The 18,156-nt window shown below is 44.5% G+C and overlaps 1 protein-coding gene and 2 non-coding genes across 3 annotated transcripts; all 3 read left to right on the top strand.

Annotated features, from left to right (window-relative positions):
• The first annotated feature begins 335 nt into the window (after positions 1-335).
• Positions 336-2,844, top strand: LOC109741611 (small ribosomal subunit protein uS19). The gene is made up of 4 exons (XM_020300689.4): positions 336-465; positions 550-701; positions 809-866; positions 2,418-2,844. The coding sequence occupies exons 1-4, from the start codon at positions 463-465 to the stop codon at positions 2,664-2,666; spliced, it is 462 nt and encodes a 153-aa protein (XP_020156278.1). The 5' UTR covers positions 336-462; the 3' UTR covers positions 2,667-2,844.
• Positions 1,930-2,016, top strand: LOC120965731 (small nucleolar RNA Z102/R77). Its single transcript, XR_005758755.1, has one exon. It is a non-coding gene; the product is annotated as a small nucleolar RNA Z102/R77 (small nucleolar RNA).
• On the top strand, positions 2,139-2,227 carry LOC120965730 (small nucleolar RNA Z102/R77). The gene has a single exon (XR_005758754.1). It is a non-coding gene; the product is annotated as a small nucleolar RNA Z102/R77 (small nucleolar RNA).
• Positions 2,845-18,156: the final 15,312 nt, after the last annotated feature.

Below are 18,156 nucleotides of genomic sequence, written 5' to 3'. Positions count from 1 at the left end.
AATGCAAGATGACCATTTTATTTCATGCATACAAACGATTATATTGATGTAAAGGAACATTTTTCGTTTTTAAATATTTTTCCATTTTTAAACTAAATGTTTACAATAATTTTTTGAAACATGTTAAACAAGCAAAATTTTCTCTATTTAAAATAAAATAAAATGAAACGAGTTAATGGGCTGTGCCATGGCCATTCTATATATATAGGGAGCCGTCCATGAAATTAACCCATTTGCAATACAAAACGGGCTAAAAGTGGTCTCCAAGCCCACTGCGAGCCGCTTCACACGGGCCGGGCCTCCCGCCGAAAACCCATCCGCGTGATACACGGCCACCACTATATATTCTCTCCCGGGAGCGCCCACATCCAAACCCTAGCCGCCGCCGCCTCCTCCGCCTCTTCGTCCTGCAAGCAGCGCCGCCGCCTTCCACCGGCCCGAGCTCCAGCCTTCACTTCAACCATGGTGAGCGCCTGTCCGAAACCCTAGCCCCTAGGTGCCATACCCCGCCCCTTCCCCTCTGACGCGCGCGCTGTTTTCTCGTCGCAGGCGGACGTTGATGTCGATCCCGAGGTGGCGGCCGCCGGTCCCAAGAAGAGGACGTTCCGCAAGTTCAGCTACCGCGGCGTGGACCTCGACGCTCTCCTCGACATGTCCAGCGAGGACCTCGTCGGCCTCTTCCCCGCGCGCGCCCGCAGAAGGTAACGCGCAGTGTCTCCTCTGCGCTGCGAATCTGTATCTGTGGCTGGCTGCGGCCGGCCTTGGTCTGATCCGGCTTGTTGATTCGATTTGTGTTGGGATTTGTTAGGTTCTCGAGGGGTCTGAAGAGGAAGCCGATGGCGCTCGTCAAGAAGCTGCGCAAGGCGGTGAGTGATGGTTCGCTTAATACACTTGTTTGTAGTTGAATGCCGAACAGTGAACTGCTTGCTTATCTTTGTATAGATCTGATTTTACCTGCTCTGCTCTTAATTTTTGACATCACTGTAGTTTCGGGATTGTGCTTGAGTTGAGCTATTTAGTTCCTTCTGGAAATTGGTTCTCTACCTCACGTGATATCAGTTCCTCGTTAGTTCACAGTGGCTGGCGACGTGCAACCATAATTTATCCCAAGTGGCCTATACTATTTAGTTTTGTTTGTTGAATTAATCATAAATGGTAGATTTTTTAAATCCAAAGCGGCTGAATGATGTAATTCAGTTTGTTTTATTGCTGCATTAGAATTACATCCATTGTCCTAGTCTTGTTTTGTTGTAGACATGGCATTGTTAGAACTTTGGATGCAGATTTTCATCAGTTGTTTCTGTGATTTTCCACTGGAAATGTATTATTCTATTTTAATCTTCATGGTATGCTACTATTCTGTTTCTATTCTTTATGATTGTGTCGCAATACTTAATCTGTCAATAATATTGCTCTGCAGAATATGATCCATTGTGGCCTGCTAATTTTGTACTATAGGATATGCAACTTCTTCCTACTAATTTAGAAGTAACATTCCTTAATGCTTAAGGAGAAAGTTCAGTCATGATGCTATGCTGCTACTATTTTAATCCAGTGTAGCTGTTCTGATGTGTGTTTCTGTGTGTCTGTAATATGCTTATCACCTGTTCTTTGCTCATTCAAGTGTCAATTATTTGATTGGGTGATATTATGTAGACATTATTTGTAGCAGATAATGTTGCCTTGACATGATTCATTATGTAGCAATGAAATTTTGTTTCATAACTTGTATGCAGGCACACATTTTGGTAGTATAATATTTTCATCTGTAGTCTATTTTCTCTTGCCCATTTCATTGTATTTTGTTACTCTGTTTGGAGTTGCTCATTGATGTGTATGATATGGCTTGTTTGTTTCTTGTGCACTTAGATCTGTGCTCTAAGTTTCATGTATCTATTCATGTCATCTCCCATTTAATCATATCTGTAGAGATTGAGATGAAGATGAGATTATATCCCTATTGGGATGATTGCCAGCATGATGGCAAAACCTGTATTTAGCTCTATCTGATCATCACGACTGATTGAGTACTCCAGCTTTTGGAACAGCGTCTATGTTGTTTTCTATAAGCGTTATTTCTCTGTTTTTCATTTTTTTTTTGTGTTTACCGAAGTCAGCTTTTGTTCTGCTTTGTGCGAGTTTGAAATGAAGATAACATTACATCCCTATTGGGATGATTGGCTGGCATGATGGCCTAAATTCTGTATTTAGCTCTATCTGATCATCTCTCTACTTACTGACTATCCATTTGCGTGATTGTGTACTACTGGGGAATCACTTGAGATTTTTTTGTTAGTTACTTTCTGTTATGAACCTCATCTATAAGTCTCTTGCTACAGCTTTTCCTTCTATTTACTTTGCACATACATTCTCTATGTATAACTCAGTAACTCACTCATTGTCTGTCCTGTAAACAGAAAAGCGAAGCCCCTGCTGGTGAGAAGCCTGAGCAAGTGAGGACCCACCTCCGCAACATGATCATCATGCCTGAGATGATCGGAAGCGTTGTGGGCATCTACAATGGCAAGTGCTTCAACCAGGTGGAGATCAAGCCGGAGATGATTGGGCACTACCTGGCAGAGTTCTCCCTGTCGTACAAGCCGGTGAAGCACGGGAGGCCCGGTATCGGTGCCACCCACTCGTCGAGGTTCATTCCTCTCAAGTGAGCATATGGTCAGGAAAATTGTCTTTGGTGTCTGGAATCCAGTGTTCTTATCGTTGTCAAATGTAGCGCCTGATATACCGACTGTCAGTCTAGTGGTGGAGCAGCACCCTTTGAACCCTGAACTAATCCTGTTCCAGATTTTGAAGTTATCGTAAGGAAGGTCGAACATGTTTATCTCCTTTGGCAGTTGTCAAATGTTCTGATTTGTGTGCTCTTCTAAATTTTGATCAGATTGCTTTACGTCTAAGTGGAGTATTGTTTTATCGCTGTGAACGGTGCTTGGGATGATAGAATGGTGACCATCGGCTAACTCTGTCAGATCCCATACCTCAAGTTGTAATTCTTTGAATATCTCCATAGTTATGGAGACAAACCTTGGAATCGAAAGGGTTTAGGCTTAGTAGGACTAAAACTGAGTACATGATGTGCGGTTTCAATACTAGGTGTGAGGAGGAGGAGGTTAGCCTTGATGGCCAGGTGGTACCTTAGAAGGACACCTTTCGGTATTTGGGGTCAATGCTGCAGGAGGATGGGGGTATTGATGAAGATGTGAACCATCGAATCAAAGCCGGATGGATGAAGTGGTGTCATAATTCTACCTTTTATATAGATGTGTTTTAGTTTCATCAAATCAACCCAGCATGGAGAATCATTAGCAATTGTAACTCATATTTCTTTTTAACTACATTCTGCCACATAACTTCTTTATTCTCCAGATTCCACCACCATTTACACATGAGACTGACATTGAATTTCTCTAAATTGTGGATACCCAGCCCTCCTTTCTTCTTTTGCCTACAAATAACATGCCTTCTCACCCAGTGACATTTGCTCTTATTGCTTTTCTCTTGCCAAAAAACCCTTCTATTAGAAAGGGTGGACAAATAACATGCCTTTACATGAAGAAATGGTAAATTGGAATACTGGTTAAACAAGCTTTGATTTTAGTCACCTTGCCACCAAGGGACAGGTTTCCAGCTCTCCACAATATTCTTTTCAGCATGAATCCAGCCAACAACATGTAGATATTTGATAGGCCAGGCACCTAATTTGAACTGAAGTTGGGCATCATAACTCGCCTTTTATCATCATCCTGTAGCACCATCAGGACCCCACTTTTTTGAAAACTGATTTTCAAACCCGACATCCGTTCAATGAAACACAACAACAATTTGAGGTTCCTAGCACTGTCCAGATCACCCTATATGAACAAGATAGTATCATCAACATATTGCAAAATGACAACTCCCTTATCAATCAGGTGGAGTATCAGGCCCACAATCTGACCACTTGTCTGGGCTAACTGAATCATTTGCTGCAAGCAGTTGGCAGTTATGTTAAAAAGGAAAGGTGAAAGGGGATCTCCCTGTCTCTGTTAACGAGCTGTACATGTATTCATATTGTATGTACTTCTGTTGTATTGTAACTCCTAGATTGTAGGATCTTATGCGATCGCACCCAGTCATGGCCTGCGTGCCTATTCTGACGGGAGCAGTTGGGGATCGCCCTATATGTGTACCTCCTCCGTAACTCACTCAATACAACAGTACACTGCGACCCCCTCTCCCTCTAGCTTGGCATCAATCGCCATGGGCTTTGAGGACATCTTCGGCGACCTCCCCTCCGCTGACGTCGCCGCCGGCTCGTCCCCTCCTCCGTCCTCGACTCCCGGGACCTCTCCTCCTCTCCTCCCTTCCACCACTGCTGCCCCTTCCGCTCCCATGCCCGTCGTCCCTCTCGCGGCTACCACACCGGCGGATCCTCTCCTTCATCAATTCCACAACGATCACATCTCCAACCACATCCGTTTCAAACTCGATCCTGCCGAGCACAACTACGTCAAGTGGCGTACCTTCTTCTCCTGTGTTCTGATGCAGTACCGCGTCCAGGACCATGTCCTCCAGCCACCACATCCCAATCCTGACGCATCATGGCTCGCCGTCGATAACCGCCTCATTCTCTGGATCTATTTCACTCTGGCCGACTCCCTTCTCGAGCTCATCATGGGCGGCGCCACCAACGCCTACATGGCGTGGAAGCGCATCCGCGACTATTTCCTCGCGAACCAAGGCGCCCTCTACCTCCACCTCACCCGCCAGTACCGCAACCTTAAACAAGGGGATCTCACCGTCTCTGATTACGCCCGTCGTCTCAAGAGCCTTGCCGATGGCCTCGCCGACACCGACAACCCGGTCTATGGGCCAGATCTCACCATGCAGTTCCTTCATGGCCTCGACAGCCGCTTCGACACCATCCGCACTATCTTGGGCGACACGGTTCCCCTTCCCCTGTTTGACATCGCCCGCTCTCGGGTCGATCTCGCGGAGTACAACATCAATCTGCGTGCGGCTGAGGCAGGCTCGGCGGCCCTCACCATCACCACAGGCTTTGGCTCCTCCAACGACCGCGGTGACCGCGGCGATCGGGCGCCTCCCTCGGGGCATGGCGGCTCCGGCGGATCCGGCGGCACCGGCGGGGCTCGAGGCCCTGCCTCTGGCGGTTCTGACCGCGGCCGGGGTCGCGGCCGCTCTGGCGGTCGAGGGCGTGGCCGCCCCGACAACGGTGGTCGCGGGCATCTTCAGCAGCAATAGCCCGCGGCATGGACGGGGTACTTCGCCCCGTACGGGATGGCCCTGCCCGCTCCCCGCGCTGGCTGGGTTCCCCCCAATGCGGCTGGCGTGCTCGGCCCTCGCCCCGGCGTCCACAACCAGGCCTACCCAGTGATGCACACAGGCGTGTCTTCCTAGCACCAGCCGCCGCCACTGCCTCAGCCCTACCCGCTCGGTGCTCCTGCTTGGGATCAGGCCGCCCTCTTCTCCAACGCCTACAGCCAGCACGGCCTCACCGCCCCGGGAGCTGACTGGATCCTCGACCCCGGTGCCTCCACTCAAATCACCGGCAACTTTGGTAATCTCACCTCGTTTCATCCTTTTCCCGAGCATTTTTCATCTAGCGTGACTGTTGGCAATGGGGCTCGCTTACCTATTATCGGCACTGGATCCACAACCCTCCCCCCACAAATCTTGCCTTACATGATGTCGCCGTTTGCCCTAACATAGTCTCTGATCTCATCTCGGTTCGCAAGCTTTCCACTGATAATAATGTTACTGTTGAACTCACTCCTTCTGGTTTCTGCGTGAAGGATCTTCCCCACCAGTGCTACCTCTTGAGCACTGCGTTGGTTTTCCCTTGAAGAGGAAAGGGTGATGCAGTAAAGCAGCGTAAGTATTTCCCTCAGTTTTTGAGAACCAAGGTATCAATCCAGTAGGAGGCCACGCACGAGTCCCTCGCACCTACATAAACAAATAAATCCTCGCAACCAACGCAATAAAAGGGTTGTCAATCCCTTCACGGTCACTTATGAGAGTGAGATCTGATAGATATGATAAGATAATATTCTTGGTATTTTTATGATAAAGATGCAAAGTAAAATAAAAGGCAATAAAAATAACCAAGTGTTGGAAGATTAATATGATGGAAGATAGACCCGGGGGCCATAGGTTTCACTAGTGGCTTCTCTAGAGAGCATAAGTATTACGGTGGGTGAACAAATTACTGTTGAGCAATTGACAGAATTTAGCATAGTTATGAGAATATCTAGGTATGATCATGTATATAGGCATCACGTCCGAGACAAGTAGACCGACTCCTGCCTGCATCTACTACTATTACTCCACACATTGACCGCTATCCAACATGCATCTAGAGTATTAAGTTCATAAGAACAGAGTAACGCTTTAAGTAAGATGACATGATGTAGAGGGATAAACTCATGCAATATGATATAAACCCTATCTTGTTATCCTCGATGGCAACAATACAATACGTGCCTTGCTGCCCCTACTGTCACTGGGAAAGGACACCGCAAGATTAAACCCAAAGCTAAGCACTTCTCCTATTGCAAGAAAGATCAATCTAGTAGGCCAAACCAAACCGATAATTCGAAGAGACTTGCAAAGATAACCAATCATACATAAAAGAATCCAGAGAAGATTCAAATATTGTTCATAGATAAACTTGATCATAAACCCACAATTCATCGGTCTCAACAAACACACCGCAAAAGAAGATTACATCGAATAGATCTCCACGAGAGAGGGGGAGAACATTGTATTGAGATCCAAAAAGAGAGAAGAAGCCATCTATCTAATAACTATGGACCCGAAGGTTTGAGGTAAACTACTCACACATCATCGGAGAGGCTATGGTGTTGATGTAGAAGCCCTCCGTGATCGATGCCCCCTCCAGCGGAGCTCCGAAAATGGCCCCAAGATGGGATCTCACGGGTACAGAAGGTTGCGGCGATGGAATTAGGTTTTTGGCTCCGTATCCGGTAGTTTGGGGGTACGTAGGTATATATAGGAGGAAGAAGTACGTCGGTGGAGCAACGTGGGGCCCACGAGGGTGGAGGGCGCGCCCAGGGGGGTAGGCGCGCCCCCCTACCTCGTGCCTTCCTGGTTGATGTCTTGACGTAGGGTCCAAGTCCTCTAGATCACGTTCGTTCCGAAAATCACGTTCCCGAAGGTTTCATTCCGTTTGGACTCCGTTTGATATTCTTTTTCTGCGAAACTGTGAAATAGGCAAAAAACAAAAATTCTGGGCTGGGCCTCCGGTTAATAGGTTAGTCCCAAAAATAATATAAAAGTGTATAATAAAGCCCGATAATGTCCAAAACAGAATATAATATAGCATGGAACAATAAAAAATTATAGATACGTTGGAGACGTATCAAGCATCCCCAAGCTTAATTCCTGCTCGTCTTCGAGTAGGTAAATGATAAAAACAGAATTTTTGATGTGGAATGCTACTTAGCATAATTTCAATGTAATTCTTCTTATTGTGGCACGAATGTTCAAATTTAATATGATTCAAGATAAAAGTTTAATGTTGACATAAAAACAATAATACTTCAAGCATGCTAACCAAGCAATTATGTCTTATCAAATAACATAGCCAAAGCAAGTTATCCCTACAAAATCATATAGTCTGGCTATGCTCCATCTTCCCCACACAAAATATTCATATCATGTACAACCCCGGTTTTAGCCAAGCAATTGGTTCATACTTTTTAACGCGCTTCAGCCTTTTCAACTCTTACGCAATACATGAGCGCAAGCCATGGATATAGCACTATGGTGGAATAAGGTGTAATGGTAGGGGTTATGTGGGAAGACAAAAAAGGAGAAAGTCTCACATCAACGAGGCTAATCAACGGGCTATGGAGATGCCCATCAATTGATGTTAATGCAAGGAGTAGGGATTGCCATGCAACGGATGCACTAGAGCTATAAGTGTATGAAAGCTCAAACAAAAGAAACTAAGTGGGCGTGCATCCAACTTGCTTGCTCACGGAGACCTCGGGCATTTGAGGAAGCCCATCATTGGAATATACAAGCCAAGTTCTATAATGAAATTTTCCACTAGTATATGGAAGTGACAAAATGAGAGACTCTCTATCATGAAGATCAAGGTGCTACTTTGAAGCACAAGTGTGGTAAAAGGATAGTAACATTGTCCCTTCTCTCTTTTTCTCTCATTTTTTTGGCCTTTTCTCTTTTTTTATGGCCTCTTTTTTTATTTAGTCCGGAGTCTCATCCCGACTTGTGGGGGAATCATAGTCTCCATCATCCTTTCCTCACTTGGGACAATGCTCTAATAATGATGATCATCACACTTTTATTTACTTATAACTCATGAATTACAACTCAATACTTAGAACAAAATATGACTCTATGGGAATGCCTCCGGCGGTGTACCGGGATATGCGATGAATCAAGAGCGACATGTACGAAAGAATTATGAATGGTGGCTTTGCCACGAATACAATGTCAACTACATGATCATGCAAAGCAATATGACAATGATGGAGCGTGTCATGATAAACGGTAACGGTGGAAAGTTGCATGGCAATATATCTCGGAATGGCTATGGAAATGCCATAATAGGTAGGTATGGTGGCTGTTTTGAGGAAGATATAAGGAGGTTTATGTGTGATAGAGCGTATCATATCACGGGGTTTGGACGCACCGGCGAAGTTTGCACCAATTCTCAAGGTGAGAAAGGGCAATGCACAGTACCGAAGAGGCTAGAAAATTGTGGAAAGGTAAGTGTGCGTATAATCTATGGACTCGCATTAGTCATAAAGAACTCATATACTTATTGCAAAAATTTATTAGCCCTCGAAACAAAGTACTACTACGCATGCTCCTAGGGGAAGGGTTGGTAGGAGTTAACCATCGCGCGATCCCGACCGCCACACAAAGGATGACAATCAATAAATACCTCATGCTCCGACTTCGTTACATAACGGTACACCATACGTGCATGCTACGGGAATCACAAACTCCAACACAAGTATTTTTCAATTCCACAATTACTCAACTAGCACAACTATGATATTACCACCTTTATATCTCAAAACAATTATCGAGCATCAAATTTCTCATGATATTATAATTAAAGCAAATTGCCATGCTATTTTAAGACTCTCAAAATAATATAAGTGAAGCATGGGAGATCAATAGTTTCTATAAAACAAATACACCACCGTGCTCTAAAAGATATAAGTGAAGCACTAGAGCAAAACTATATAGCTCAAAAGATATAAGTGAAGCACATAGAGTATTCTAAAAATTTCTGAATCAAGTGTGACTCTCTCAAAAGGTGTGTTCAGCAAGGATGATTGTGGTAAACTAAAAAGCAAAGACTCAAATAATACAAGACGCTCCAAGCAAAACACATATCATGTGATGAATAAAAATATAGCTCCAAATAAAGTTACCGATGGAAGTAGACGAAAGAGGGGATGCCTTCCGGGGCATCCCCAAGCTTTGGCTTTTAGGTGTCCTTAGATTATATTGTGGTGCCTTGGGCATCCCCAAGCTTAGGCTATTGCCACTCCTTATTCCATAATCCATCAAATCTTTTACCCAAAACTTGAAAACTTCACAACACAAAACTCAGCAGAAAATCTCGTGAGCTCCGTTAGCGAAAGAAAACAAAACACCACTTCAAGGTACTGTAATGAACTCATTATTTATTTATATTGGTGTTAAACCTACTGTATTACAACTTCTCTATGGTTTATAAACTATTTTACTAGCCATAGATTCATCAAAATAAGCAAACAACACACGAAAAACAGAATCTGTCAAAAACAGAACAGTCTGTAGTAATATGTAACTAAGGCAAACTTCTGGAACTCCAAAAATTCAGCGAAAATAGGAAGACCTATAAAATTTGTTTATTGATCAGAAGCAATTGGAATCAATATTTTATCACGTTCTGGTGATTTTTAACAATTATTTTCGTGAACAGAAAGTTTCTGGAATTTTCAGCAAGATCAAATAACTATCATCCAAGAAGATCCTATAGGTTTAACTTGGCACAAACACTAATTAAAACATAAAAACACATCTAACCAGAGGCTAGATCAAATATTTATTCCTAAACAGAAGCAAAAAGCAAAAAAAAAACTAAAAATAAAATTGGGTTGCCTCCCAACAAGCGCTATCGTTTAACGCCCCTAGCTAGGCATAATAGCAAGGATAGATCTAGGTATTGCCATCTTTGGTAGGCAATCCATAAGTGGCTCTCATAATAGATTCATAAGGTAATTTTATTTTCTTCCTAGGGAAGTGTTCCATGCCTTTCCTTAACGGAAATTGGAATCTAATATTTCCTTCCTTCATATCAATAATTGCACCAATCGTTCTAGGGAAAGGTCTACCAAGAATAATAGGACATGAAGGATTGCAATCTATATCAAGAACAATAAAATCTACGGGCACATAATTCCTATTTGCAACAATAAGAACATCATTAATTCTTCCCATAGGTTTCTTAATGGTGGAATCCGCAAGGTGTAAGTTTAGAGAGCAATCATCAAAATCACGGAAACCTAGCAAATCGCACAAAGTTTTTGGGATCGTGGAAACACTAGCACCCAAATCACACAAAGCATAGCATTCATAATCTTTAATTTTAATAGTAGGTTCCCACTCATCATAAAGTTTTCTAGGGATAGAAACTTCCAACTCAAGTTTTTCTTCATAAGATTGCATCAAAGCATCAACGATATGTTTAGTAAAAGCTTTATGTTGACTATAAGCATGTGGAGAATTTAGCACGGATTGCAACAAGGAAATACAATCTATCAAAGAGCAATTATCATAATTAAATTCCTTGAAATCAAAAATAGTGGGTTCATTAAGATCTAAAGTTTTAACTTCTTCAATCTCACTTTTATCAATTTTAGCATCAAGATCTAAAAACTCCGAATTTTTGGAACGCCTTCTAGGTAAAGGTGGATCATATTCAGTCTCATCATTATCAAGATTCATATTGCAAAACAAAGATTTAATAGGGGACACATCAATAACTTTTAGATCTTCATCTTTATTTTCATGGAAACTAGAAGAACACGCTTTCACAAAACAATCTTTCTTAGCACGCATCCTAGCGGTTATTTCTTTGCACTCATCAATGGAAATTCTCATGGCTTTGAGAGACTCATTGATATCATGCTTAGGTGGAATAGATCTAAGTTTCAAGGAATCAACATCAAGAGAAATTCTATCAACGTTCCTAGACAATTCATCAACTTTAAGCAATTTTTCTTCAAGCAAAGCATTGAAATTCTTTTGCGAATTCATAAACTACTTAACACTAGTCTTAAATTCAGAGGGCATCTTATTAAAATTTCCATAAGAGTTGTTGTAGGAATTACCATAATTATTACATGAATTACTAGGGTACAGCCTGGGATTAAAGTTTCCTCTATACGCGTTGTTACCAAAATTATTCCTACCAACAAAATTCACATCCATAGATTCATTATTATTCTCAATCAAAGTAGAAAAAGGCATATCATTAGGATCAGAAGAAACACTTTTATTAGCAAATAATTTCATAAGTTCATCCATCTTTCCACTTAAAACATTAATTTCTTCTATCGCATGCACTTTTTTTATTAGTAGATCTTTCAGTGTGCCATTGAGAATAATTAACCATAATATTATCTAGAAGTTTAGTAGCTTCTCCTAAAGTGATTTCCATAAAAGTGCCTCCCGCGGCCGAATCTAAAAGATTTCTAGAAGCAAAATTCAATATGGCATAAATTTTTGTATAATCATCCACAAATTCAAACCATGTGTAGGGCAATTACGTATCATTAATTTCATCCTCTCCCAAGATTGTGCAACATGTTCATGATCAAGTTGCTTAAAATTCATGATGTCGTTTCTAAGAGAGATGATTTTAGCGGGAGGAAAATACTTAGAGATAAAAGCATCTTTGCACTTGTTCCATGAATCAATACTATTTTTAGGCAAAGACGAAAACAAGCTTTAGCACGATCTCTAAGTGAAAAAGGAAATAGTTTCAATTTAACAATATCATTGTCCACATCTTTCTTCTTTTGCATATCACACAAATCAATGAAGCTATTTAGATGGGTAGCGGCATCTTCACTAGGAAGGCCGGCGAATTGATCTTTCATAACAAGATTCAACAAAGCAACATTAATTTCACAAGACTTAGTATCGGTAAGAGGAGCAATCGGAGTGCTAAGGAAATCATTGTTGTTGGTATTGGTGAAGTCACACAATTTAGTATTATCTTGAGCCATGGTGACAAGCAAGCAATCCAACACACGAGCAAACAAGAAGCGAGCGAAAAAGAGGCGAACGAAAAAGAGAGGGCGAATAAAACGGCAAGGGTGAAGTGGGGGAGAGGAAAACGAGAGGCAAATGACAAATAATGTAATGCGGGAGATACGGGTTTGTGATGGGTACTTGGTATGTTGACTTTTGCGTAGACTCCCCGGCAATGGCGCCAGAAATGGCTCGTTGTCAGGAGAGCAAATCTTGACTTGACTTTGCATAAGCCTCCCCGGCAATGGTGTCAGAAATCCTTCTTGCTACCTCTTGAGCACTGTGTTGGTTTTCCCTTGAAGAGGAAAGGGTGATGCAGTAAAGCAGCGTAAGTATTTCCCTCAGTTTTCGAGAACCAAGGTATCAATCCAGTAGGAGGCCACGCACGAGTCCCTCGCACCTACACAAACAAATAAATCCTCGCAACCAACGCAATAAAGGGGTTGTAAATCCCTTCACAGTCACTTACGAGAGTGAGATCTGATAGATATGATAAGATAATATTTTTGGTATTTTTATGATAAAGATGCAAAGTAAAATAAAAGGCAATAAAAATAACTAAGTGTTGGAAGATTAATATGATGGAAGATAGACCCGGGGGCCATAGGTTTCACTAGTGGCTTCTCTAGAGAGCATAAGTATTACGGTGGGTGAACAAATTACTGTTGAGCAATTGACAGAATTTAGCATAGTTATGAGAATATCTAGGTATGATCATGTATATAGGCATCACGTCCGAGACAAGTAGACCGACTCCTGCCTGCATCTACTTCTATTACTCCACACATCGACCGCTATCCAGCATGCATCTAGAGTATTAAGTTCATAAGAACAGAGTAACGCTTTAAGTAAGATGACATGATGTAGAGGGATAAACTCATGCAATATGATATAAACCCCATCTTGTTATCCTTGATGGAAACAATACAATACGTGGCTTGCTGCCCCTACTGTCACTGGAAAGGACACCGCAAGATTAAACCCAAAGCTAAGCACTTCTCCTATTGCAAGAAAGATCAATCTAGTAGGCCAAACCAAACTGATAATTCGAAGAGACTTGCAAAGATAACCAATCATACATAAAAGAATTCAGAGAAGATTCAAATATTGTTCATAGATAAACTTGATCATAAACCCACAATTCATCGGTCTCAACAAACACACCGCAAAAGAAGATTACATCGAATAGATCTCCACGAGAGAGGGGGAGAACATTGTATTGAGATCAAAAAGAGAGAAGAAGCCATCTAGCTAATAACTATGGACCCGAAGGTCTGAGGTAAACTACTCACACATCATCGGAGAGGCTATGATGTTGATGTAGAAGCCCTCCGTGATCGATGCCCCCTCCGGCGGAGCTCCAGAAATGGCCCCAAGATGGGATCTCACGGGTACAGAAGGTTGCGGCGGTGGAATTAGGTTTTTGGCTCCATATCTGGTAGTTTGGGGGTACGTAGGTATATATAGGAGGAAGAAGTACGTCGGTGGAGCAACGTGGGGCCCACGAGGGTGGAGGGCACGCCCAGGGGGGTAGGCGCGCCCCCCTACCTCGTTCCTTCCTGGTTGATGTCTTGACGTAGGGTCCAAGTCCTCTGGATCACGTTCGTTCCGAAAATCACGTTCCCGAAGGTTTCATTCCGTTTGGACTCCGTTTGATATTCTTTTTCTGCGAAACTCTGAAATAGGCAAAAAACAGCAATTCTGGGCTGGGCCTCCGGTTAATAGGTTAGTCCCAAAAATAATATAAAAGTGTATAATAAAGCCCGATAATGTCCAAAACAGAATATAATATAGCATGGAACAATAAAAAATTATAGATACGTTGGAGACGTATCAACCGGCGACTCATCATGACGTCCAGTAGCCCCGGCCCCATGTATCCCTTCTACGGTAAGACCCGACCCGGCGGCTCTGCCTTCTCCATCACCACCGCCTCGGCCATCCGGGCAAGGCCTCCCTAGATGCTATCTCCGAGACATTTCTTCCCGATTGTAATAAACCACCTAGCTCTACATGTACTGCATGCCAGCTCGGTCGTCAACCTTGCTTAGCTTTTCTCTCTTCGAATAATTTTACTACAACACCTTTCCAACTTATACATTGTGATCTCTGGACCTCTCCAGTTGTAAGCTTTTCGGGCTACAAATATTATCTCATTGTACTTGATGATTATTCCCACTACTCATGGTCTTTTCCATTACGTGAGAAATCGAACACCTCTCCCACCCTCCAGCGTTTCTTTCTTTATATTCTCACGCAGTTTAACACGATCATCAAGTGCATGCAAAGCGATAATGGCGGTGAATTCATCAACCTCTCTCTCCGTACCTTCTTTTCAAACCATGGTGTCACTTTTCGCCTCTCTTGCCCTCACACCTCCCCTCAAAACGGCAAGGCTGAACAGATGATCCGCACCACCAATGACGTGCTCCGCACCCTACTCTTCCAAGCCAATCTACCCCTCCCCGTTTTGGGTTGAAGCTCTCCACACCGCCACTCACCTCATCAACCGGCGCCCGTCTACCAAAACCACACCTCACACCCCCTACTTTCTCCTCACCGGTGTCCTCCCACGCTATGATCATCTACGCGTTTTCGGATGCTTATGTTTTCCTAATCTATATGCCACTAGCCCGCACAAACTCGCCCCTCGATCCACCCGGTGTGTCTTCCTTGGATATCCTTTGGAACACAAAGGTTATAGGTGCTTTGACCTTCAAACGCGGCGTGTCATCGTGTCCCGTCATGTAATTTTTGATGAAAATATTTTTCTGTATACACCATACACACCCACGCACACAGATCCGCCCGCCACACCCGATCCGTCCTCTGCGCCTCCCCTGCCCACGATCCCCCTCGGGATCGCCGTCCCACCTACCTCGGAACCCCCCCTCCCCAGGCGCACCTACCTCGTATGACTCGCCCCCAACCAGCCCCCCACGTCCCACCGCGGCCCACCACTTCCCCGACCAACGTGGACCCATCCCCTGCCGCCTCCCACGCGTCACCCAACCAGCCGCCCGCGTCGGCCTCCCCCGCTGGGGCCCCGCGTATCTCCCTCGACTCCCCTGCACGCCTCGGATCGGGCACAGATCTTGCCTCTGGATCGCCTGCCGCCTCTGAATCGGTCCCCACCGAATCCTCCTCGCATTCCGCACCTGCCACTCCCTCTCCGCCACGTCGGCCCGTCATTCCGGTTGCACCCCCGGTTAATTCTCACAAAATGCGAACGCGTGCTAAATCCGGCGTCGCTCAACCACGTCGTTTGTTCACTGTCACGACATCCACTCCTATTTCCCCTCTCCCCTCCTCTTATAAATTCGCTCTTAAGGATCCCCATTGGCAGGCGGCAATGCTTGATGAATTTAATGCTTTGTTAAAGAATGAAACTTGGTGTTTGGTTCCTAGACCTGCATGTGTTAATGTGGTGATCGGCAAGTGGATCTTTCGTCACAAACTCAATACCGACGGCTCTCTCGCTCGGTACAAGGCACGTTGGGTCCTTCGGGCTTTACTCAACAGGAAGGTGTGGACTACACGGAGACTTTCAGTCCCGTTGTCAAACCGGCGACTGTTCGTGTGGTGCTCAGCCTCGCCACTTCTCGCTCTTGGACCATTCATCAACTTGATGTAAAAAACGCCTTCCTTCATGGTGATATTGGTGAGACTGTCTATTGCACTCAACCGGCGGGTTTCATCGATTCCTCTAACCCGTCTCATGTGTGTCTCCTCAAGAAATCCCTCTACCGCCTAAAACAAGCCCCTCGCACTTGGTTCTTACGATTCAAGTCATTTCTCCTCTCACTTGGGTTTGTGTCCGCGCGTTGTGACACTTCCTTATTCATTTTTCGGCATGGCTCCTCCCTCGCATACCTCTTAGTTTATGTCGACGATATCATTCTCACCACCAACTCCACCACCACCCTCCACACCATCATCTCTTCTCTCAAAGACAAGTTTGCCATGACCGATCTCGGTGATATTCACCACTTTCTTGGCGTCAATGTCACCCGCTCCCCTTCGGGCTTGTTCCTTTCTCAACAGCAATACATCTCGGAGATTCTCGAGCGCGCACACTTGTTAAACTGCAACCCCATTCCCACACCTGTCGACACCAAGTCCAAAATCTCCTCTCATCACGGTGATCCTGTTCCTGATCCGACCCTGTACAGGAGTCTTGCTGGTGCACTCCAATATCTTACCATCACTCGGCCGGATATTTCATACGCCATCCAACAGGCGTGTCTCTTCATGCATGACCCGTGCACAGCCCATCTCCAACTTGTCAAACGCATACTCCAGTATCTTCAGGGCACTTCTCACTATGGGCTCCAACGCTACAAGTCCACGGCTCATGACCTTGTAGCATACTCTAACGCCGATTGGACCGGGTGCTCTGGCACGCGGAAGTCCACATCCGGATTCTGCGTCTTTCTCAGGAACAATCTTATCTCCTGGTCATCCAAACGCCAACCAACTGTCTCTCGATCTAGCGCCGAGGCCGAGTACAGAGCTGTCGCCAACTGTGTCGCCGAGTCCACCTGGCTCCGCTAGCTTCTCATGGAGCTCCACTGCCCTCCCACTCGCGCCACCATCGTCTACTGTGACAATATCAGCGCTACCTACCTCTCCTCCAACCCGGTTCAGCATCAACGGACTAAACATGTCGAGATTGATATCCACTTTGTACGCGACCGAGTTGCTTTGGGTGAGGCGCGTGTGCTCCATGTGCCATTGGGTTCACAGTATGCCGACATCTTCACCAAGGGCCTGCCTACGATTGTCTTCCACGAGTTCCGCTCCAGTCTGAACGTCCTACCTGGAGGAGTTTCAGATATGATCTCAATTCCGGATAGAGATATCAGCCACATTCATTTTTCCTCATCCTAGCTAGGAGACTAAGTTCAAGATATCTGATGAGCACGCATGCCACTCCCCAAATAATCCAGTGCCTCAATTAGTAGTAATAACTCTTGTAATAATAATAATAGGCCAAGCCAGGTGGACATAACCGTTGGCCAGCTCCTCCCCTGACAGACAGACAGTTGCGGCACATGCTTGGCGCCGCTAATCGTGGGGGTGGCTCGCAATTAATGCCACCATGATTCTCTTGATTCCGCCTCATGTGGTTCCAGATTAGATTAGCACCCGCATGCTTCAGCTGCAGAGGGCGAGAGACACCAGGCGTGGATTAAACTAGATCTTGGTCAATGTTTTGCAGCTACTTGTTGGGGTGGTTTACAGTTGGCTTAGGCTTAGGCTTAGCTTAAGCAGCAGCTTAACAGGTAGATCGCCATCCCACTGGACTGGATTTGGGATGAGCCCTCTGGACATCTATATAAATCATGATGATCTATCTAGCTGGTTGGTTCATGACAGTTTTTGGAATATATCTGAAGCAATCATCCCATATATTGGCTTGATCTCTCGAGCGTGCGTGCGTGCGTTGTCGTTGATGCGCACAATTAAAGTCCATAAGATACGCTTAACATCACGTTAGTTCGTCGAATAGCTGCATCTGAAATTCTGAATAGCTCTTCAGATGAGCTTTTAGTTTCTGCGATGATAATATGTGCAACCTTTAGTTTCTGACATTAGGAAAGATGACATGTCATGTGTCAAGCTCAAAAAAGCTTTGAGCATGTGATTTGCGACCATAGTTAGGTACTCTCTCCGTAATGAAATATAAGAGCGTTTAGATCACTAGAGGGAGTACTTCTCAGATGAGGTTTTTAGCTTCCGGCTTTCTGTAATTGTAATGCAAGCTTTGGTGTCTTGATTGATAGAGTTGCTCATACAGCAGCACGTCTACTAGAACATTAGGCACGGTCATACGTA

Source organism: Aegilops tauschii, chromosome 5 (genome assembly GCF_002575655.3).
Source record: "Aegilops tauschii subsp. strangulata cultivar AL8/78 chromosome 5, Aet v6.0, whole genome shotgun sequence".
Classification (NCBI taxonomy): domain Eukaryota; kingdom Viridiplantae; phylum Streptophyta; class Magnoliopsida; order Poales; family Poaceae; genus Aegilops; species Aegilops tauschii.
The sequence above is the reverse complement of the archived record's forward strand: the minus strand, read 5'-3'. Positions and strand labels throughout refer to the sequence as shown.